At 37.5% G+C, this 19308-nt stretch overlaps 1 protein-coding gene across 1 annotated transcript in view; it reads left to right on the top strand.

Annotated features, from left to right (window-relative positions):
• CFAP299 (cilia and flagella associated protein 299) overlaps positions 1–19308 on the top strand; it is a 689564-nt gene that overhangs the window by 307478 nt on the left and 362778 nt on the right. Inside the window, exon 4 of the mRNA XM_052642206.1 lies at positions 1300–1371. Coding sequence (XP_052498166.1) covers positions 1300–1371 — 72 coding nt within the window. The remainder of the gene's footprint in view (positions 1–1299; positions 1372–19308) is intronic.

Below are 19308 nucleotides of genomic sequence, written 5' to 3' on the forward strand. Positions count from 1 at the left end.
GCAGTCAATCCTAAAGGAAATCAATCCTGAATATTCATTGGAAGGACGGATGTTGAAGCTAATTCTCCAATATTTTGGCCACCTGATGCAAAGAGCTGACTCATTTGAAAAGACTCTGATGCTGGGAAAAATTGAGGGCAGGAGGAGAAGGGGGCAACAGAGGATGAGATTGTTGGATGGCATCATCGACTCAATGGACATGAGTTTGAGCAAGCTCTGGGAGAGAGTGAAGGACAGGGAAACCTAGTGTGCTGCAGTACATTGGGTCACAGAGTAAGACACGACTGAATGACTGAATAATAACAAGGTGAAAAGTCAATGGTAAGAAAGAAAAAATCTCACAGGTATATGGATCTCAGTATTTTCTTACTTTAGAATTGGGAAACATTGGGTCGTTTTCCTGAAAACCAGAGGCGCTGACTGTAGCTTAGTTTCTGACTGCAGAGTGAAAGCTGAGAGTGTTGGAAGGTCTAGAGTAAGAAGGATTGTTTGTAGGACTTGTTTTTCCATTTCAGTGATACAGAGAGAACTAGGAAAGGTATCACTGTAAAGATGAATACCTGCTTTCTACTATTAATGCTAGGAAAATAGGAATATAATTCCAATCATGAATCCATCATAGAAGAGCTGTTTGGAAATTGCACTGGACTCGAAGCTTATGTAATTTAATAGCATGAAGGTTCTCTGAGGTGGTTTTGCTTATTTTTATTTTAGATAGAGTACAATATAGTAGAGACATTTATAAAACACTTCCTAGCTGAAATTTCTTTTTGCCTCTAGTATATCATAATTATATAACTCTTCATCTTAAAATTTTTCTATGTCTGTTATACCTGGTCTTCCCCCATGGCTCAAATGGTAAAGAATCTGCCCACAAGGCAGGAGAACCGGGTTCAATCCCTGGGTCAGAGAAGGTATTTATATAATTATACTACGTAGAGACATTCACACTAAACAAATGAACTGTCTTAAATTCAATACCATTCACAAGTGTTGCTAAACATAAAACAGTAAGAAGTAAATTATTCAATTTATCAGCTTCTTGCTTTTTCTGTTTCACTTTCATTTTTAGGCTGTGTGTGTTTTTGCCAACATTTAAAAGTGGATTCTTGAAAGGAAAATAAATGATACATTTAATTATTAACAGGTTGCATATTTTTGTTCATTTCACTTATCAGTATGCCTGACTGATGGCTGATTCCAGTAATAACAGAGAGTGGGCTTCAAATTTTACTCTAATAGGGTGAATTGTTAACCTATGGAACATGCCTCATTTGGATTTCCTCTCAATTATTGGAGTTAAATCAACAGGAGGCTGATGCTGCTCATACCTTTAAGAAGAAACTGGCAGAAAGTAGTGCTCATAGCAAAGTTTCCTTTACAAGTTAGGAAAACATTTTGGCTTCATCCTACGTATACTACACTCCAAGGTCTATTGCTACTGTTTTCCGAATTACTCACTGACTTGATGAATGGCAGTTACAAGTAGTGCTTTTATTGCAATACACAGATGTTGGTATTTTCCACAATTTTATGGAGGTAAAGGAGAGCTTTCATATAGAAAAACCTATTTCAGATGTAGTAAAAGAACCTAGATTTCTACTTTTTAAAGATGCATACAACTCCTGGATTTTTCTTTTTACTTATTTTTTAAAGAAAGTCTGTTTAAAGAGCCTGTCTTTCTTGGCATTGATAGAAAGCAGATGTTACCTGATGGGATGAAGCCAGGAGGTTTAACGCAGAATAATACAGAGATAGAAACATCACACTAGTATCTCAGACGGTAAAGCATCTGCCTGCAATGAGTTCAGTTACTGGGTTGAGAAGATCCCCTGGAGAAGGAAATGGCAACCACCCAGTATTCTTGCCTGGAGAATTCCATGGACAGAGGAGCCTGGTGGGCTACAGTCCATGGGGTTGCAGAGTCGGATATGACTGAGCGACTAACACACACACAGAAACATCATGTCAATGGTCAGAAATGGCTTACAATTTTAATATACAACTGAGTAAAGCTAAGAGAGTGGGTGTATGTGTTTGTGTCTATAAACTTGTGGGTATGTATGGAGAGAGAGAGAGGTTCAGATGGAGCCAATGATGAAAGTTCAGTTCAGTTCAGTCGCTCAGTCATGTCCAGCTCTGCGACCCATGAACTGCAGCACGCCAGGCCTCCCTGTCCATCACCAACTCCCTGAGTCCACCCAAAACCATATCCATTGAGTTGGTTTATTTTAGTTTTTACTGGACTGTAGTTGTTTTAAACAGTGTTGTGTTGGTTTCTGCTGTTATAGGAAAGGGAATCAGCTATATGTATATATGAATGAGTACTCAGTTGCTCAGTCATGTCCCACTCTTTGCGACCCCATGGACAATAGCCCACCAGGCTTCTCTGTCCATGGAATTTTCCAGGCAAGAATATTGGAAGAGGTTGCCATTTCTTACTCCATGGAATCTTCCCCGACACAGGGACTGCACCTGCATCTCTTGAGTCTCTTGCATTAGCGGGCAGATCCTTTACCATTGTGCCATCTGGGAAGCCCCTATATGTATAAATATAGCCCCTCTTTTTTGGATTTCCTTTCCATTTAAGTCAGCACAGAGCATTGAGTACATTTAAATTTATTTCAGGTTTTTAAGTTCGCAAAGTGTGTGAGACTTTTAATTAGAAATGATAATTCAGTACAAAGAAATGTAGGGATGAATTTCTCAGAAAAGCTTCCAAGGAATTTTTTGTATAACTATACTGTTTTCTATTTGAGCACCTTACTATATTCAGAAACTTAAGATTGTTTTGGAGGGGGAAAAAAAGCTTACATTTTGTTAAATAATGTGACTTTGTAAATCAATAAGACTTTTGCCTTGTGTATAATTATGTATACTAGCAAAGCTTTGCAGTGAAATCTGAATAATATTCATAGTTGTTAATTTTTTCCCATATGTCTGCTTTCTCCACACACACATAGTCTTCCCTATTATCAACATCAATGGAATGAGGGATGTAGGTTCATCAATTTATTACAACTGATGAACCTACATTGACACATCATGATCACCCAGTGTCCATACTTTACATTATAGTTGACTCTTGGTAATGTGCATTCTGTGGGTTTGGACAAATGTAAAATGACATGTACCCATATGCCCTGAAAATCCTTTGTGCTCTGCCTTTTCATCACTCTCCACTGCCTGGCCCCCAAACTTTTGTCAACTACTGATCTTTTTTTGTTGTTGTTGTTACTGTTGTTGTTTTATTTATTTATTTTTTAAATATAAATTTATTTATTTTAATTGGAGGTTAAATACTTTATAATATTGTATTGGTTTTGCCATACATCAACATGAATCTGCCTCCATAGTTTCGCCTCTTTCAGAATGTCATACAGTTGGTATTGTACAGTATGTAGCCTTTTTCAGGTTGGATTTTTTTTTTTTTTTTTCACTCAGCAATATGTCTTTAAATTTCTTCTGTGTCTTTTCATGACTTGGTCACTCATTCTTTTTGGCATTGAATGTTATTCCAGGGTTCATTTATCTATTCATTTTGGTTTCTTCCAAGGTTTAATAATTAACAATAAAGCTGCTCTAAGCATCTATGTGCAGGTTTTTCTGTAAGCATAATCATTCAACTCCTTGGGGGTAAATATCAAGGAATTCTCCAATGATGTTTTGATAGTGCTTTGAATATTTAAAAATTTCCCTACTTGTAGTTTATATGGCATTAATGGAATTTTTTACAGTTTCTATTTTATGTGTAATAGTATATTTTGGTAGCTTTTCACCAATAGCTAGCCTGTCTAGATATTAACCTGTTTGTATGCTACCTTCTATGATTTTTTGGTGACCATATATCTATACCAACTAGTGGCTTTTTGTCTATAAAAATAATGATTTTGTTTGAATAGTTCATAAATGACCCTCAAAATGATACAGTGAAAAGAAGTAAAAAATTCTAAATGATGTTTGAACAAATCAAATGAGTTTTCATAGTTATCACCTTTGAATTGATCATGAGAAATGCTGGACTGGAAGAAACACAAGCTGGAATCAAGATTGCCAGGAGAAATATCAATAACCTCAGATATGCAGATGACACCACCCTTAGGGCAGAAGGTGAAGAGGAACTAAAAAGCCTCTTGATGAAAGTGAAAGTGGAAAGTGAAAAAGTTGGCTTAAAGCTCAGCATTCAGAAAACGAAGATCATAGCATCCAGTCTCATCACTTCATGGGAAATAGATGGGGAAACAATGGAAACAGTGTCAGACTTTATTTTTGGGGGCTCCAAAATCACTGCAGATCGTGATTGCAGCCATGAAATTCAAAGACGCTTACTCCTTGGAAGAAAAGTTATGACCAACCCAGACAGTATATTCAAAAAGCAGAGACATTACTTTGCCAACTAAGGTCCGTCTAGTCAAGGCTATGGTTTTTCCAGTGGTCATGTATGGATGTGAGAAATGGACTGTGAAGAAGGCTGAGTGCTGAAGAATTGATGCTTTTGAACTGTGGTGTTGGAGAAGACTTGAGAGTCCCTTGGACTGCAAGGAGATCCAACCATTCCATTCTGAAGGAGATCAACCCTGGGATTTCTTTGGAAGGAATGATGCTAAAGCTGAAACTCCAGTACTTTGGCCATGTCATGCGAAGAATTGACTCATTGGAAAAGACTCTGATGCTGGGAGGGATTGGGGGCAGGAGGAGAAGGGTACGACCGAGGATGAGATGGCTGGATGGTATCACCAACTCGATGGAGGTGAGTCTGAGTGAACTCCGGGAGTTGGTGATGGACAGGGAGGCCTGGCGTGGTGCGATTCACGGGGTCGCAAAGAGTCGGACACAACTGACTGACTGAACTGAACTGAACTGAATATTTTACCCACTGAAAGTTTGTTAAAACTTTAAAGCAGAATAATATTCATTAATATCTATAGGTTTCCAGTTAACTTCAGTTAGGATAACCGGATGCCATGATCTTCGTTTTCTGAATGTTGAGCTTTAAGCCAACTTTTCCACTAGAGATCTCTTCAAGAAAGTTAGAGCTACCAAGGGAACATTTCATGCAAAGATGGGCTCGATAAAGGACAGAAATGGTATGGACCTAACAGAAGCAGAAGATAGTAAGAAGAGGTGGCAAGAATACACAGAAGAACTGTACAAAAAAGATCTTCACGACGTGGATAATCACGATGGTGTGATCACTCATCTAGAGCCAGACATCCTGGCATGTGAAGTCAAGTGGGCTTTAGAAAGCATGACTACGAACAAAGCTAGTGGAAGTGATGGAATTCCAGTTGAGTTATTTCAAATCCTGAAAGATGATGCTGTGAAAGTGCTGCACTCAATATGCCAGCAAGTTTGGAAAACTCAGCAGTGGCCCCAGGACTGGAAAAGGTCAGTTTTCATTCCAATCCCAAAGAAAGGCAATGCCAAAGAATGCTCAAACTACCACACAATTGCACTCATCTCACATGCTAGTAAAGTAATGCTCAAAATTCTCCAAGCCAGGCTTCAGCAATACGTGAACCGTGAACTTCCAGGTGTTCAAACTGGTTTTAGAAAAGGCAGAGGAACCAGAGATCAAATTGCCAGCATCCGCTGGATCATGGAAAAAGCAAGAGAGTTCCAGTTAAATTACATATTTATTTAAACTATATTTTATGAAGTTGTAATTTATTATTTGAAGATATTTCAGTTCCTCTTATCAGTTCCCCTTTCTGATCATATTAACAACTTCTTTAACAGAAGTTCTAATAATAATAAATAACATCAACAAGGTGCAGAGGGAAATGAGTCTTTTCTCTGTTTGCAGAAGACCATTACACTGGTTTCAAAGTTGTGAATACCCTGGACTCACCTGAACCCCTCAATCCACCCTGACTGTATATAGTGCTGAAGTAGTAAAAAGTTGCACATTTAAGAAACAGAGAGAACTGCAGGAGACAATCTTACTAGACAAGGCAGTTGAGGAGGAGGGAGCGATTTGAAGGGGGGGTTGACTTGGCGTGCACTTCGCCCCTTGGGAACGTTATTGTGCGTGGAACGGCTGCTTTTGGAAGGCTATTGCCCAGAAGAAAAGATGTTTGGTTTTCACAAGCCAAAGATGTACCGAAGTATAGAGGGCTGCTGTATTTGCAGAGCTAAATCCTCCAGTTCTCGATTCACTGACAGTAAACGCTATGAAAAGGATTTCCAGAGCTGTTTTGGGTTACATGAGACTTGCTCAGGAGATATCTGTAATGCCTGTGTCCTGCTTGTGAAAAGATGGAAGAATTTGCCAGCAGGATAAAAAAAAACAAACAAACCCTGGAATCATGTGGTAGATGCAAGGGCAGGACCCACTCTAAAGACTACACTGAGACCAAAGAAAGTGAAAACTCTATCTGGAAACAGGATAAAAAGTAACCAGATCAGTAAACTGCAGAAGGAATTTAAAGGCCACAATTCTGATGCTCACAGTACAACCTCAAGTGCCTGTCCAGCTCAGTCTCCCTGTTACAGTAACCAGTCAGATGATGGCTCAGATACAGAGATGGCTTCTGGCTCCAACAGAACGCCAGTGTTTCCCTTTTTAGATCTCACATACTGGAAAAGACAGAAAATATGCTGTGGCATTATCTATAAGGGCCGTTTTGGGGAAGTCCTCATCAACACACATCTATTCAGTCCTTGCTGCAGCAATAAGAAAGCAGCTGCTGAGAAGCCGGAGGAGCAGGGGCCAGAGCCTCTGCCTATCTCCACTCAGGAGTGGTGGCTAAGCTTTATGTAGAAGGGGAGCAAAAACGATTTAAATTTTGGAAAACAAAGCAACAAAATGACCCTCCTATTTTTAATTTGGATACCTGCTATTCTGCCAAAAGATGGATTTGTAGAATAGTTTTGAATGGGTTATTTTTCCTCCAGTTCCACAAACTCTGAAGCCAGTGAAGCTTACTAAGAGATAAAAAAGAAGTGTACATAATATTTAAGATACTGAGTATTTCATAGGAAAGCTGAATGCTGCTGTAAAGTGCTCTTTAAGTCTTTTTTTTCTTTTTTTTTATTTATTATTATTTTTTTTATTCTTACATGTGTTCCCAAACATGAACCCCCCTCCCGCCTCCCTCCGCATATCATCTCTGTGGGTCATCCCCATGCACCAGCCCCAAGCATGCTGTATCTTTAAGTCTTTTTTAAAAATCCCCTTCTAGCGAATGAAATTAGGGGAATTTTCAGGGGACAGAGATGGGATTTGTTGTATGATAAACGTATGTAGTTTTAGTCTTTCTATTTTGAGAAGCAGTGGTTGGGGCAATTTTTAAGATGGCTGGCTACACTTGTTTTTCTTCATTATAATAAATTTGTCATAACTCAGTAAACATGGATTGCCCCTAGAGGTAGTTGTTAATAACTGAAATCTTAAGGTCTTGCCGAGGTTCTGGTGATTCAAACCTGTACTACTGAATATTAAGCAGGACAGACAGCTCTCTGGTGCAAATATCTTGAAGGAGTAATTTCTAAATATGCAGAGGTAACTTGACTGTATATGTTGCATCTGTGTCACCTCCCTCCACACTGATATTTGATACAGATTTTAATTTATATGAAACTTAAAAAGCAGAATCAAAACTTAAAGCAGAATTAAAGTTCCTCTTGGGGAAATGTCCAGTCTTTAGGATAAGCAATCCTATATGAATAGTACCAAAGCATTATCAGTTGGTAGAGAACATTCTCTATTAAAAATGTTAGATTATCTGAAAAATAACAATGTGCAAGTCTTTAGGATGGCACACGAGAAAAACAAAGGTCAATGCTTCTTGGGGCACATTTCTTAGAGGGCTTGCAAGTGTGTAAATAATTTGTTCGTGTTACGTGACTGGTGACTTCACTGAAAATCTGCACAATTCAGTTTTAGCTCTGGATTACTTCCGCTGAACTTTGTGAAGGTTTTATCTGTGTAGAATGGTTGTTTGACTTGTTTTAACCTGTTAGGGTTTTGGGATTTTTTTTTTTTTCATTCTATATTAAAGTAAAATTCTACTAAAAGAAAAGAGGTGTGTGTTAACGCTGAGTGGGTTGGTTTTGGTTTGGCTTCTTTTAGTCAGGCTTTCTGAACATTGAGGTGTTAGATGATACATCCCAAATGTGGAGCTCTTCCATTCTAAAACCTTCATTAAAAGCCTTTTACTTGAACCCAAACCAAAGTACTATCTATTGCCTCTTTTCTAAAAGTACAGGGAAAATATGTCACCTGTTTTCATAATGAGGAAGCATCGTTTGCCACCCTGGTAAAACATGACTCAGTACTTATTTTTAAAACTGGATTTTAAAGATTGGATAGTATACATAACAAGAGAGTGAGCCACTTTTTATGGGCACCATATAGTTTTATAGTTCTTAATCAAAACTTCAAGTTTTATATTTCTTCCTTTGGGAAAAACTACAAGCCACCATATGCACAGACTACGCAGTGAGTTGGGTCAGTGCTCCCGCAGACTTTGAGGTGTATTATGAGAACCCCAGCCATTATCATCTTCCTCCTGAGTTATTTTGAAAATTTTTTTGTACATTTTGGCTGTAGTATTGGTGGTAGAATATACTATAATATGGATCATCTCTACTTCTGTATTTATTTATTTATTACTAGACCTCAACCACAGTCTTCTTTCCCCCTTCTACCTCTCTTTGCCTGTAGGATGTACTGTATGTAGTCATGCACTTTGTATTAATATATTAGAAATCTACAAATCTGTTTTGTACTTTTTATACTGTTGGATACTTATAATCAAAACTTTTACTAGGGTATTGAATAAATTTAGTCTTATTAGAAAATAAAAAAAAAAGAAACAGCAATTTTTTCCCAACTTTACTGAGATATAATTGACACATAAAAATCTTATCTATTTAAATGTACAATATGATGATTTTATAAATGTAAATATTATGAAATCGTTTCCAGAATCAAGCTAATTAACATGTTCATCATCTCACACACTTTTTTCTTGGTGAGAGCACAGATCTATTCCCATAGAAAATTTCAAGAATACGTATAGTATTATTAATTACAGTTACCATGCTGTACATTAGATCCTCAGAATCTGTTCATCTTATAACTATTCTTATACCCTTTGACTAATGTCTCCCTGTTACCTACCCCTCCACAGCCCCAAGCAACCACCATTCTACTCTTTTCTTCTTTGAGTTTGACTATTTTAATTATGATTCCACATAAAAGTTAAATCATAAGGAACTTGTTTTTCTGTGTCTGGCTTATTTCATTTAGTGTAATGTCCCCAAGATTCATCAATATTGTTACAGATAGTAGCTTCGCCTTCGTACTATTTCATAATTATAATTTTATAGCTGAATTATATATATATATATATATATATATATATATAAAATATGTGTGTGTGTGTTATCTCTTTGAGGTCCAGATATCATTTCTTCAGGCTATATAACTGGAAATTGGATCTTAGTTTTAAGGAACCTCTGTACTATTTTTTGCAATGGCTGTACCCATTTACATTCCCATCAACAATGTACAAGTGTTCCTTTTTCTCCATATTCTCTTCATTCTTATCTCTTAATGTTTTGATTATAGCCATTCTTTAACAAGTGTGAGGTGATATCTCATTGTGGTTTGGATTTGCATTTTCCAGTGATCAGTGATGTTGAGCACCTTTTCAGATAATTGTTGGTCATTTGTAAGTTTGCTTTGTAAAAATGTCTTTTCAGATCATTTGCCCATTTTTAAAGCCAGATTATTTCTTTTTTGCTGTTGAATTGCATAAGCTCCTCATATAATTTGGATATGAATTTCTTATCAGGTGTATGGTTTGCAATTATTTCCCCCCAAAGAGTAAATTCTAACAAAACGCATGCTATTATTATATCTAAAGAGAAATAGCCACTTGCTTTTTCTCTCCCATTCTCTCCCATGTCTTTCCTGTGATACTCATTACATTCTTCCTTATATTATAGTAATTTGCACTCACATATTCTCTGCTTCATGTTTTAAATATTTTTCTTAAACTCATTGTTGCTATGCCCAGTTCCTTAATGATAATAGTACAGCATGTATGTTGGCTTAATTAACCAATATAATTTAAAGATCTTTTTATCAGAATGGACCTTATGCTACAAAGTCCTTTGGGACCTTCTTGTCGATATTATATAATCTACAAAAGTGAAATAAGATCCTTCCTAAATGGAAAGCTATGGTTCATGTTCATTGATAATTATAAAGGCTTTTTACATCTTAAATCTTGTGATTAACCCAGAAACTTGCTGGCAGGAGGGTCTCATCAGTCATAGTTCAATTGCTCCGGGTGGCCTATAACCATTATGTCATTATCAGCTGCAGGGTGAGCTAGTCTCACTGTGTGTAGGTTTGCTAAGTTGGTCTATCAGTTCTCCAGGAGAAAATGCAAATAAACGGGTTCCAAACCCCTTCAGAGCACACTGTAAATCTTTGTAACTTCATGGCCAAATGGTAAACCGCAGGACCACATGACTCAATTCCCTTGAGACAGTCATGTTATTCCTGTCAGACTTTTCGTCCCTCATACATCAGCTGGAAGCTTTCATCTCCTTTTAAAGTCATGGCCCCTCAAGTAGGGGTGAAATTACACCTGTCAGTAATAAATGTGCCCAGTACTCTATATCATTCTGTCATGTCACAGAAGATATTAAAAGGAGGCATAGCTTATTCCAGATTGTTACTAACACTTTTTCCCCTTTTCTCCACAGTACGTTTCAATACCTTCCAGTTATGTAATTGTTGAGAGAACCTAAAACTTTCTCACCTACGATAGTTTTAAAAATATTCCCCATAAATTGAGGAACCTTGAAGAAATTAGCTTCCATGTGGACTATACGTTATATTCAGTAACTGTGTTAAACTTCGACAGAAAGATTTAACTGTATACATAATCTACAACGGCAATCTAAATGTGCCCCTTAGCACACTTGTTCTGTTTATTTTTTGTACGTTACCCTCTGATAACTTTCTGTTTGCCTGTAATACCATACAGCAGGTGCACCTGGAGAGCCACCATTTTATTTACACAGAGAACAAAGTTAATGTTTTATCAAATGCAGGTCACACCTGGGTTGAGACATTAGTAGGAAACAGGGTTCAAGTCAAAACGGCCACTTGCTCTTAGCTTGATATTTGAATTCCATTGAGCAAACCCTCTTGAGTTCTCTTGAAAGTTCTGAGAACTTCGTCTCTTAACTCCCCATTTACTAAAGGATGAAAGGCAAGCTGGGAGGCTGAAATGCATTACTTGCAGTGCTACCACCCCTATGATAGGTGTTGACCTGAGCAATGAGAAAAACTGAATGTTGTTATTACTGCCCATAACATGTACTTCATATGCTGTCCCAGGCAGAGAATTCTTGAAATACACTTGTGTGTGAGGGAAAACATTTGGGTCAGTGTCCTAAAACTGAGCTATAGATGAGTGAATGCATATTGTGTGAACTTGACAAATCTCTGATAATGGCCATGCTCTAATGGGTTTTTGTTGTCATTGTTATCCCTCAAGGAGAAAGTATGGGCCAGTTATTTTTAGATTAGTGATACAGCGAAGAGTACATGAATACAGTTATCTACTAGAATTGTTCTATTTTGTTTGCCACAAACATGGTATTTTTTTTTTTTCAGAGCCCAAAGGAAATAATATAATTCTTCGTTTCTATACCTTTGTTTCTCACGCTGTGTTGTCCTTTCTCTTATTTCACCTAAGGATAAAAATAACACAGCAAACTAAAGCACAGAGCCTAAAATTTAGTGAAAAGGATGGATTGACTTGCTTGTTACTAAACTAAAGAATTTATCTCAAAAGAACAATATAAATTTGATTTCTCTGATAAAGATTATGTTAGAGTCTGATGAGAAAAAAAAAAAATCCTAAAGTATCTATTTCAAGCTTTATCAACTAATATGGCTTAGATGGTAAAGATCCTGCCTGCAATGCAGGAAACCTACGTTCTTTCCCTGGATTGGGAAGATCCCCTGGAGAAGGGAATGGTTACCCACTCCAGTATTCTAGCCTGGGAAATCCCATGGACAGAGGAGCCTGGTGTGCTACAGTTCATGGGGTCTCAAAGAGTCGAACATGAATGAATGATTAACACTTTCACTCTCATCCTTATTTCCAGAAACCCACCCTAAACCATATGTAAGGCTAAAAATGTATCATTATTATTTACTATTATGTGGTTTATTGTTTGTTTCTTTTTAAATTTTTTATTTTATTTTGGAATATAGTGGATTTGCACCATTGTATTATTTTCAGGTGAACAACAAAATCATTCAGTTATATAAGCACTTACATCTATTCTTTTTCAGAGTTTTTCCCATATAGGTTATTACAGAATATTGAGTAGTGTTCCCTGTGCTCTTTAGTATATCTTGTTGATTATCTATTTATTTATAGTAGTGTGTATGTGTTAATCCCAAATACTGAATTTATCCTTCCCCTCTTTGCCTTTTGGTAACCATAAGTATGTTTTCTGTATTTGTGAGTCAATTTCTCTTTTTAAATAAATTCATTTATATAATTTCTTAAGATTTCACATATAAGTGATATCATATATTAGTCTTTTTCTGTCTGATTTACTTCAATTAGTATGACATTCTCTAGGTATGTCCATATTGCTGCAAATGACATTCATTTTTATGACTGAGTAGTATTTCCTTGTATATATGAACCATATCTTCTTTATCTAGTCATCTGTCAATTTCTTCCATTCATTTGTTAGTTGCTTTCATGTCTTGGCTATTGAAAATAGTGCTGCAGTGAACATCAGGGTGTGTGTATCTTTCAAATTGTGGTTTTCTCTGGATATGTGCCCAAGAGTGGGATTGCTGGATCATACAGTAGCTCTATTTTAGTTTTTTTTTTTAAATTTTTTAAAAAAAATATAAACTTATTTATTTTAATTGGAGGTTAATTACTTTACAATATTGTATTGGTTTTGCCATACATCAACATGAATCTGCCACAGGTGTACACGTGTTCCCCATCCTGAAACCCCCTTCCTCCTCCCTCCCTGTACCATCCCTCTGGGTCATCTCAGTGCACCAGCCCCAAGCATATTTTAGTTTTTTAAAGAAACTCCATACTGCTCTTCATAGTGGTTTCATCAATTTACGTTCCCACCAACACTGTAGGAGGGTTCCTATTTCTCCATACCCTCTCCAGCATTTATTTTTTATAGACATTTTAATGATGGCCATTCTGACCAGTGTCAGTGATGTCTCAATGGTATGGACCTAACAGAAGCAGAAGATAGTAAGAAGAGGTGGCAAGAATACACAGAAGAACTGTACAAAAAAGATCTTCATGACCCAGATAATCACAATGGTGTGATCACTCATCTAGAGCCAGACATCCTGGAATGAGAAGTCAAGTGGGCCTTAGAAAACATCACTATGAACAAAGCTAGTGGAGGTGATGGAATTCCAGTGGAGCTATTTCAAATCCTGAAAGATGATGGTGTGAAAATGCTGCACTCAATATGCCAGGAAATTTGGAAAACTCAGCAGTGGCCACAGGACTGGAAAAGGTCAGTTTTCATTCAATCTCAAAGAAAGCAATGCCAAAGAATGCTCAAATTACCATACAATTGCACTTATCTCACACGCTAGTAAAGTAATGCTCAAAATTCTCCAAGCTCGGCTTCAGAAATACATGAACCATGAACTTCCAGATGTTCAAGCTGGTTTTAGAAAAGGCAGAGGAACCAGAGATCAAATTGCCAACATCCATTGGGTCATCAAAAAAACAAGAAATTCCAGAAAAACATCTACTTCTGCTTTATTGACTATGCCAAAGACTTTGACTGTGTGGATCACAATAAACTGTGGAAAATTCTAAAAGAGATGGGAATACCAGACCACCTGACCTGCCTCTTGAGAAACCTGTATGCAGGTCAGGAAGCAACAGTTAGAACTGGACATGGAACAACAGACTTGTTCCAAATAGGGAAAGGAGTATGTCAAGGCTGTATATTGTCACCCTGTTTATTTAACTTCTATGCAGAGTTCAGTTCAGTTCAGTCGCTCAGTCGTGTCCAACTCTTTGCGATCCCATGAATCGCAGCACGCCAGGCCTCCCTGTTCATCACCATCTCCCAGAGTTCACTCACACTCACATCCGTCTAGTCCATGATGCCATACAGCCATCTCATCCTCAGTCGTCCCTTTCTCCTCCTGCCCCCAATCCCTCCCAGCATCAGTCTTTTCCAATGAGTCAACTCTTCGCATGAGGCGGCCAAAGTACTGGAGCTTCAGCTTTAGCATCATTCCTTCCAAAGAAATCCCAGAGTTGATCTCCTTCAGAATGGACTTGTTGGATCTCCTTGAAGTCCAAGGGACTCTCAAGAGTCTTCTCCAACACCACAGTTCAAAAGCATCAATTCTTCAGCGCTCAGCCTTCACAGTCCAACTCTCACATCCATACATGGCCACAGGAAAAACCATAGCCTTGACTAGACGGACTTAGTCGGCAAAGTAATGTCTCTGGTTTTGAATATACTATCTAGGTTGCTCATCACTTTTCTTCCAAGGAGTAAGCAGAGTACATCTATGCAGAGTACATCATGAGAAATGCTGGACTGGAAAAAGCACAAGCTGGAATCCAGATTGCCGAGAGAAATATCAAAAACCTCAGATATGTAGATGACACCACCCTTATGGCAGAAAGTGAAGAGGAACTAAAAAGCCTCTTGATGAAAGTGAAAGTGGAGAGTGAAAATGTTGTCTTAAAGCTCAACAGTCAGAAAACTAAGATCATGGCATCCAGTTCCATCACTTCATGGGAAATAATGGGGAAACAGTGTCAGGCTTTATTTTTCTGGGCTCCAAAATCACTGAAGATGGTGATTGCAGCCATGAAATTAAAAGATGCTTACTCCTTGGAAGAAAAGTTATGACCAACCTAGATAGCATATTCAAAAGCAGAGACATTACTTGGCCAACAACGGTCCGTCTAGTCAAGGCTATGGTTTTTCCAGTGGTCATGTATGGATGTGAGAGTTGGACTGTGAAGAAAGCTGAGCACAGAAGAATTGATGCTTTTGAACTGTGGTGTTGGAGAGGACTCTTGAGAGTCCCTTGGACTTCAAGAGATCCAACCAGTCCATTCTTAAAGAGATTAGTCCTGGGTGTTCTTTGGAAGAACTGATGCTGCAGCTGAATCTCCAATACTTTGGCCACCTCATGCAAAGAGTTGACTCATTGGAAATGACTCTGGTGCTGGGAGGGATTGGGGGCAGGAGGAGAAGGGGACGACAGAGGATGAGATGGCTGGATCGTATCAACAACTCGATGGACGTGAGTCTGAGTGAACTCTGGGAGTTGGTGATGGACAGGGAGGCCTGGTGTGCTGCAATTCATGGGGTCACAAACAGTCAGACATGACTGAGTGACTGAACTGAACTGAACTGAATAATTAGCAGTGTTGAGCATCTTTTCATGTGGCTTTTGGCCATCTTTCTGGAGAAATGTCTGTTTAGGTCTTCTGCCCATTTTTTGATTGGGTAGTTTATTTTTAAATTGAGCTGCAGAAGCCATTTGTATATTTAGGTTGCTCATGTATTTAGGCTATTTGGTGTCTTTTGTGTTTTCATGCAAATTTTAAGCCTTGTCAATTGTATGATTTGAAAATATTTTCTCCCATTCTGTGGGTTATCTTTTTGTTTTGTTTATGATTTCCTTTGCCGTGCAAGAGCTTTTAAATTTAAATATGTCCCATTGTTTATTTTTTTTAATTGCTCTAGGAGGTGGATCAAAAAAGATCTTGTTGCAATCTATGTCAAAAAGTCTTCTGCCTACATTTTCCTCTAAGAGTTTTATAGTATCCAGTCTTACACTAGAGCTGCAATCTACTTTGAGCTTTTTTTTGTGTATGGTGATAGAAAATATTGTAATTTCATTCTTTACATGTAGCTCCAGTTTTCCCAGAACCACTTATTGAGGAGACTGTCTTTTCTCCATTGTATATTCTTGCCTCCTTTGTCATACATTAATTTACGGTAGGTGTGGGGGCTTATTTCTGGGCTTTCAATCCTGTTCCATTTATCTACAATTCTGTTTTTGTGCCAGGACCATACTGTTGACTACTGTAGCTTTATAGTACAGCTTTAAGTTGAGGCATCTGACTCTTCCAGCTCCATTTTTTTTTTTTCTCAAGATAACTTTGGCTATTCAGGGTCTTTTGTGTTTCCGTACAAATTTTAAGAATTTTTTTTTGTTTTAGATCTGCAAAAAAAATTCCATTGATAATTGGATAGGGATTTCATTCAATTTATGGCTTGCCTCGAGTAGTACAGTCAGTATTAATCCAATCCAATAATATGGAATATTTCTTCATCTGTTCATTTCATCATCAATTTCTGTGGTCGATATCTTATAGTTTCCAGAGTACAGGTCTTTTGCCTCCTTTAGGTATGTTTATTCCTAGATATTTTATTGTTTTTGATGGGACAAAAAATGGTATTGTTTCCTTAATTTCTCTTTCTGATCTTTCATTGTTAATTTATAGAAGTGCAACAGATTTCTTTGTATTAATTTTGTATTCTGCCAATTTCAGGAATTTATTAATGAACTTTAGTAGTTTCTTGATGCTCGCCTTAGGATTTTCTCTGTAGCTGTGTTTGTGTGTGTGCGCTAAGTCACTTCAGTAGTGTTTGACTCTTTGTGACTCTGTGGACTGTAGCCTGCCAGCTCCTCTGTCCATGGGATTCTCCAGACAAGAATACTGTAGTGGGCTGCCATGCCCTGCTCCAGAGGATCTTCCCAACCCAAGGATTAAAACAGCATCTCTTAAGTCTCCTGCATTGGCAGGCAGGTTCTTTACCATTAGCACCACCCCAGAAGCCCCTTTCTAGGTATACTATCATGTCATCTGCAAATACTGAGAGTTTTACTACTTTTTTCCCCCCTTTGGATTATTTTTATTTCTTTTCTTCTCTGATTGTCATGGGTAGTACTTCCAAAAAAAATGTTTTGTGAAATTTTTTTATATAAAAAATTTGTGAGAGTTCAATTATTCCCATTTCTGTACTCAGATCATCCTTATACCAAATAACTTTCTATGGTTTAATTTAAAGTTTTGTGATACTGTTTTCACTTAAACAGAAGTTGAGCAATCCTCTCAATTAAGTGTGAAATACCTCTGAACACCCCAAACCCTAACATTGCACTTTGGACTCTCACAAGTCTTCCATTTAATACGTAGTTCTTAAGAAGCTTGTTTTTCTGTTCTATTTACCTTTAGAATATAAGAAGCACCAACCTTAAAGAATTAAGTATGATAGTGAGAACGGAAAAAATAACAGCCAAGGAGGGAAAGGAAAGTAACAGTAATGTACTAGATATGTTATTAGGCTCTTTCACATTTAATGCTCACAACTGTACGTGAGGTACATTACTTGTTCCCCCCAAAACCACATTGCTTGTTTCCTAGGCTAAGGCATAGGGCATAAGGCACACATTTTTCTTCAAGACTGGTAAGGAACAGAACTGGGATGTTAACTCAGAATATTCCCTCAGGGTAAAGAATCTGCCTGCCAATGCAGGAGATGCAAGTTCGATCCTTGGCTTGGGAAAATCTCTTGGAGAATGAAATGGCAACCCACTCCAGTATTTTTGCCTAGGTAATCCCATGGACAGAGAAGCTGGTGGTTTACAGTCCATAGGGTCACAAAAGAGTTGAATATGACTTAGTGACTAAACAACAGCAAAATTTTATGTTAAGTGAGTGGGGAAAAGTCAGAAGAATGACAAATCACCTATATAATGTAAATGTTGTCTAGTGTGTTTGTCAGAGAAAGAAGTAGTAGAAAATTCATTTTAGGGAGATCCATAGAAATGGGTAAAATCTACAGAGCTATGAAGTCACTGGCATCATGTCTTTTCTGGAAACTCTCATTTTCTAAGGATAATAAATACATTATTTTACATATTTTTGTTGTCATTGCCTGAATCATTTAACTCTAAATCTGATGGAACCCCTATGGTGTTGCAAATAAATTTAAGTAACTCAGTTCCTTAAATTTAGTTCATTATAATCCCAAATTACATTACTTCCACCCTTCTCTCTCCAGAACTTGGTCACATCCATAATGTCAGTCAGGACAAACAGAAGCACTTGTCCTCTGCCCCGTTTCAGTTGGCTTTAGTGTTTTACTGGTATGCATCCATGTAGCAGTATTTTGCAAAATGCAGTCCACACGTGACCTCCATGAGAAACCCCTATGTTGCTCTTGTAGAATGCTGAATTAGTTAATCAGGAACTGGAGCTTAGGCATTTAAACTCTGAGAACCACTTTCAGTTCAACATCATTTCCTTTTGTACATATGATGGTGCTCTTTTGAAACTGATGGCATTTTACAATCCATCTACACCTGCAAGGACTAATGCTTGTTCAGAACATTGTTGACTGAGACAAAAGTGATGGGAAAGACAAGAATCTGTCTTCAGTTTATAACTCTGAACACTGTTGGCCATGCTTTTCCCTGTATCTTTGCCAGAAAAGCAGGCAGGCACATATTTGACTCATTTTCTCTAATTATTTTAAGTTATTATTACTGCCTTCCAGTTAGTATGGAGTTGGGTTTTGTTAATTGATGCTATTGTTCATGGGCCCTTGTCCTATTTGTTAAGTACATTTGTTATCTTTTCTATTTTTTCTCTCTGTATATATAACAAATTATTCATTTACAAGTTAAGTTCACCCCAACAGATTGTTAATGTCAGTTTGGACTGAAGTTATATTCATCCTATCTTAATGAGAAGAGTTTTGATTAAAATTTGCTGCTATCTTTGCATATTTAAAGTCTCAAGGGGTGATTCAAAACATATAGAAAGAATGTTCCTGATAGAAAGGGTCTTAAGAGGTGTGTTTATATGACTAATAACCATGTGGTGCCATCCAGCAGCTCTATATTTAATAGAGATGACAGATAGTCCGTAGCAGTCATGAGGCACAAACTCTAAATTAAAGGCAGTTCTACTGAAAAGGGGCTCTTGATATAACAGATATCACAGATATCTCATTGGAGAAGTTGGCACTGATTGGATGTGGGTGATGTGGAGAAACTGGAGCCAGATCTTTTCTGGAAAAGCATAAGTTACTATGTTCTTGGAAGTCTGGCTGCACTCCTGAAAAGTTAGCAGGCAAAATTCATGTAGTTTGAGACAGAAGTTGGGTGATATGGGAAAATGCTTTTTTTTTAACTTGGAAAAATAAATTCTGACAATGTCTGGCAATGTGGCTCTTTTTAAATGTGGTTCAGTTCAGTTCAGTTCAGTTCAGTTC

Source organism: Budorcas taxicolor, chromosome 6, assembly GCF_023091745.1.
Source record: "Budorcas taxicolor isolate Tak-1 chromosome 6, Takin1.1, whole genome shotgun sequence".
NCBI classification, from domain to species: domain Eukaryota; kingdom Metazoa; phylum Chordata; class Mammalia; order Artiodactyla; family Bovidae; genus Budorcas; species Budorcas taxicolor.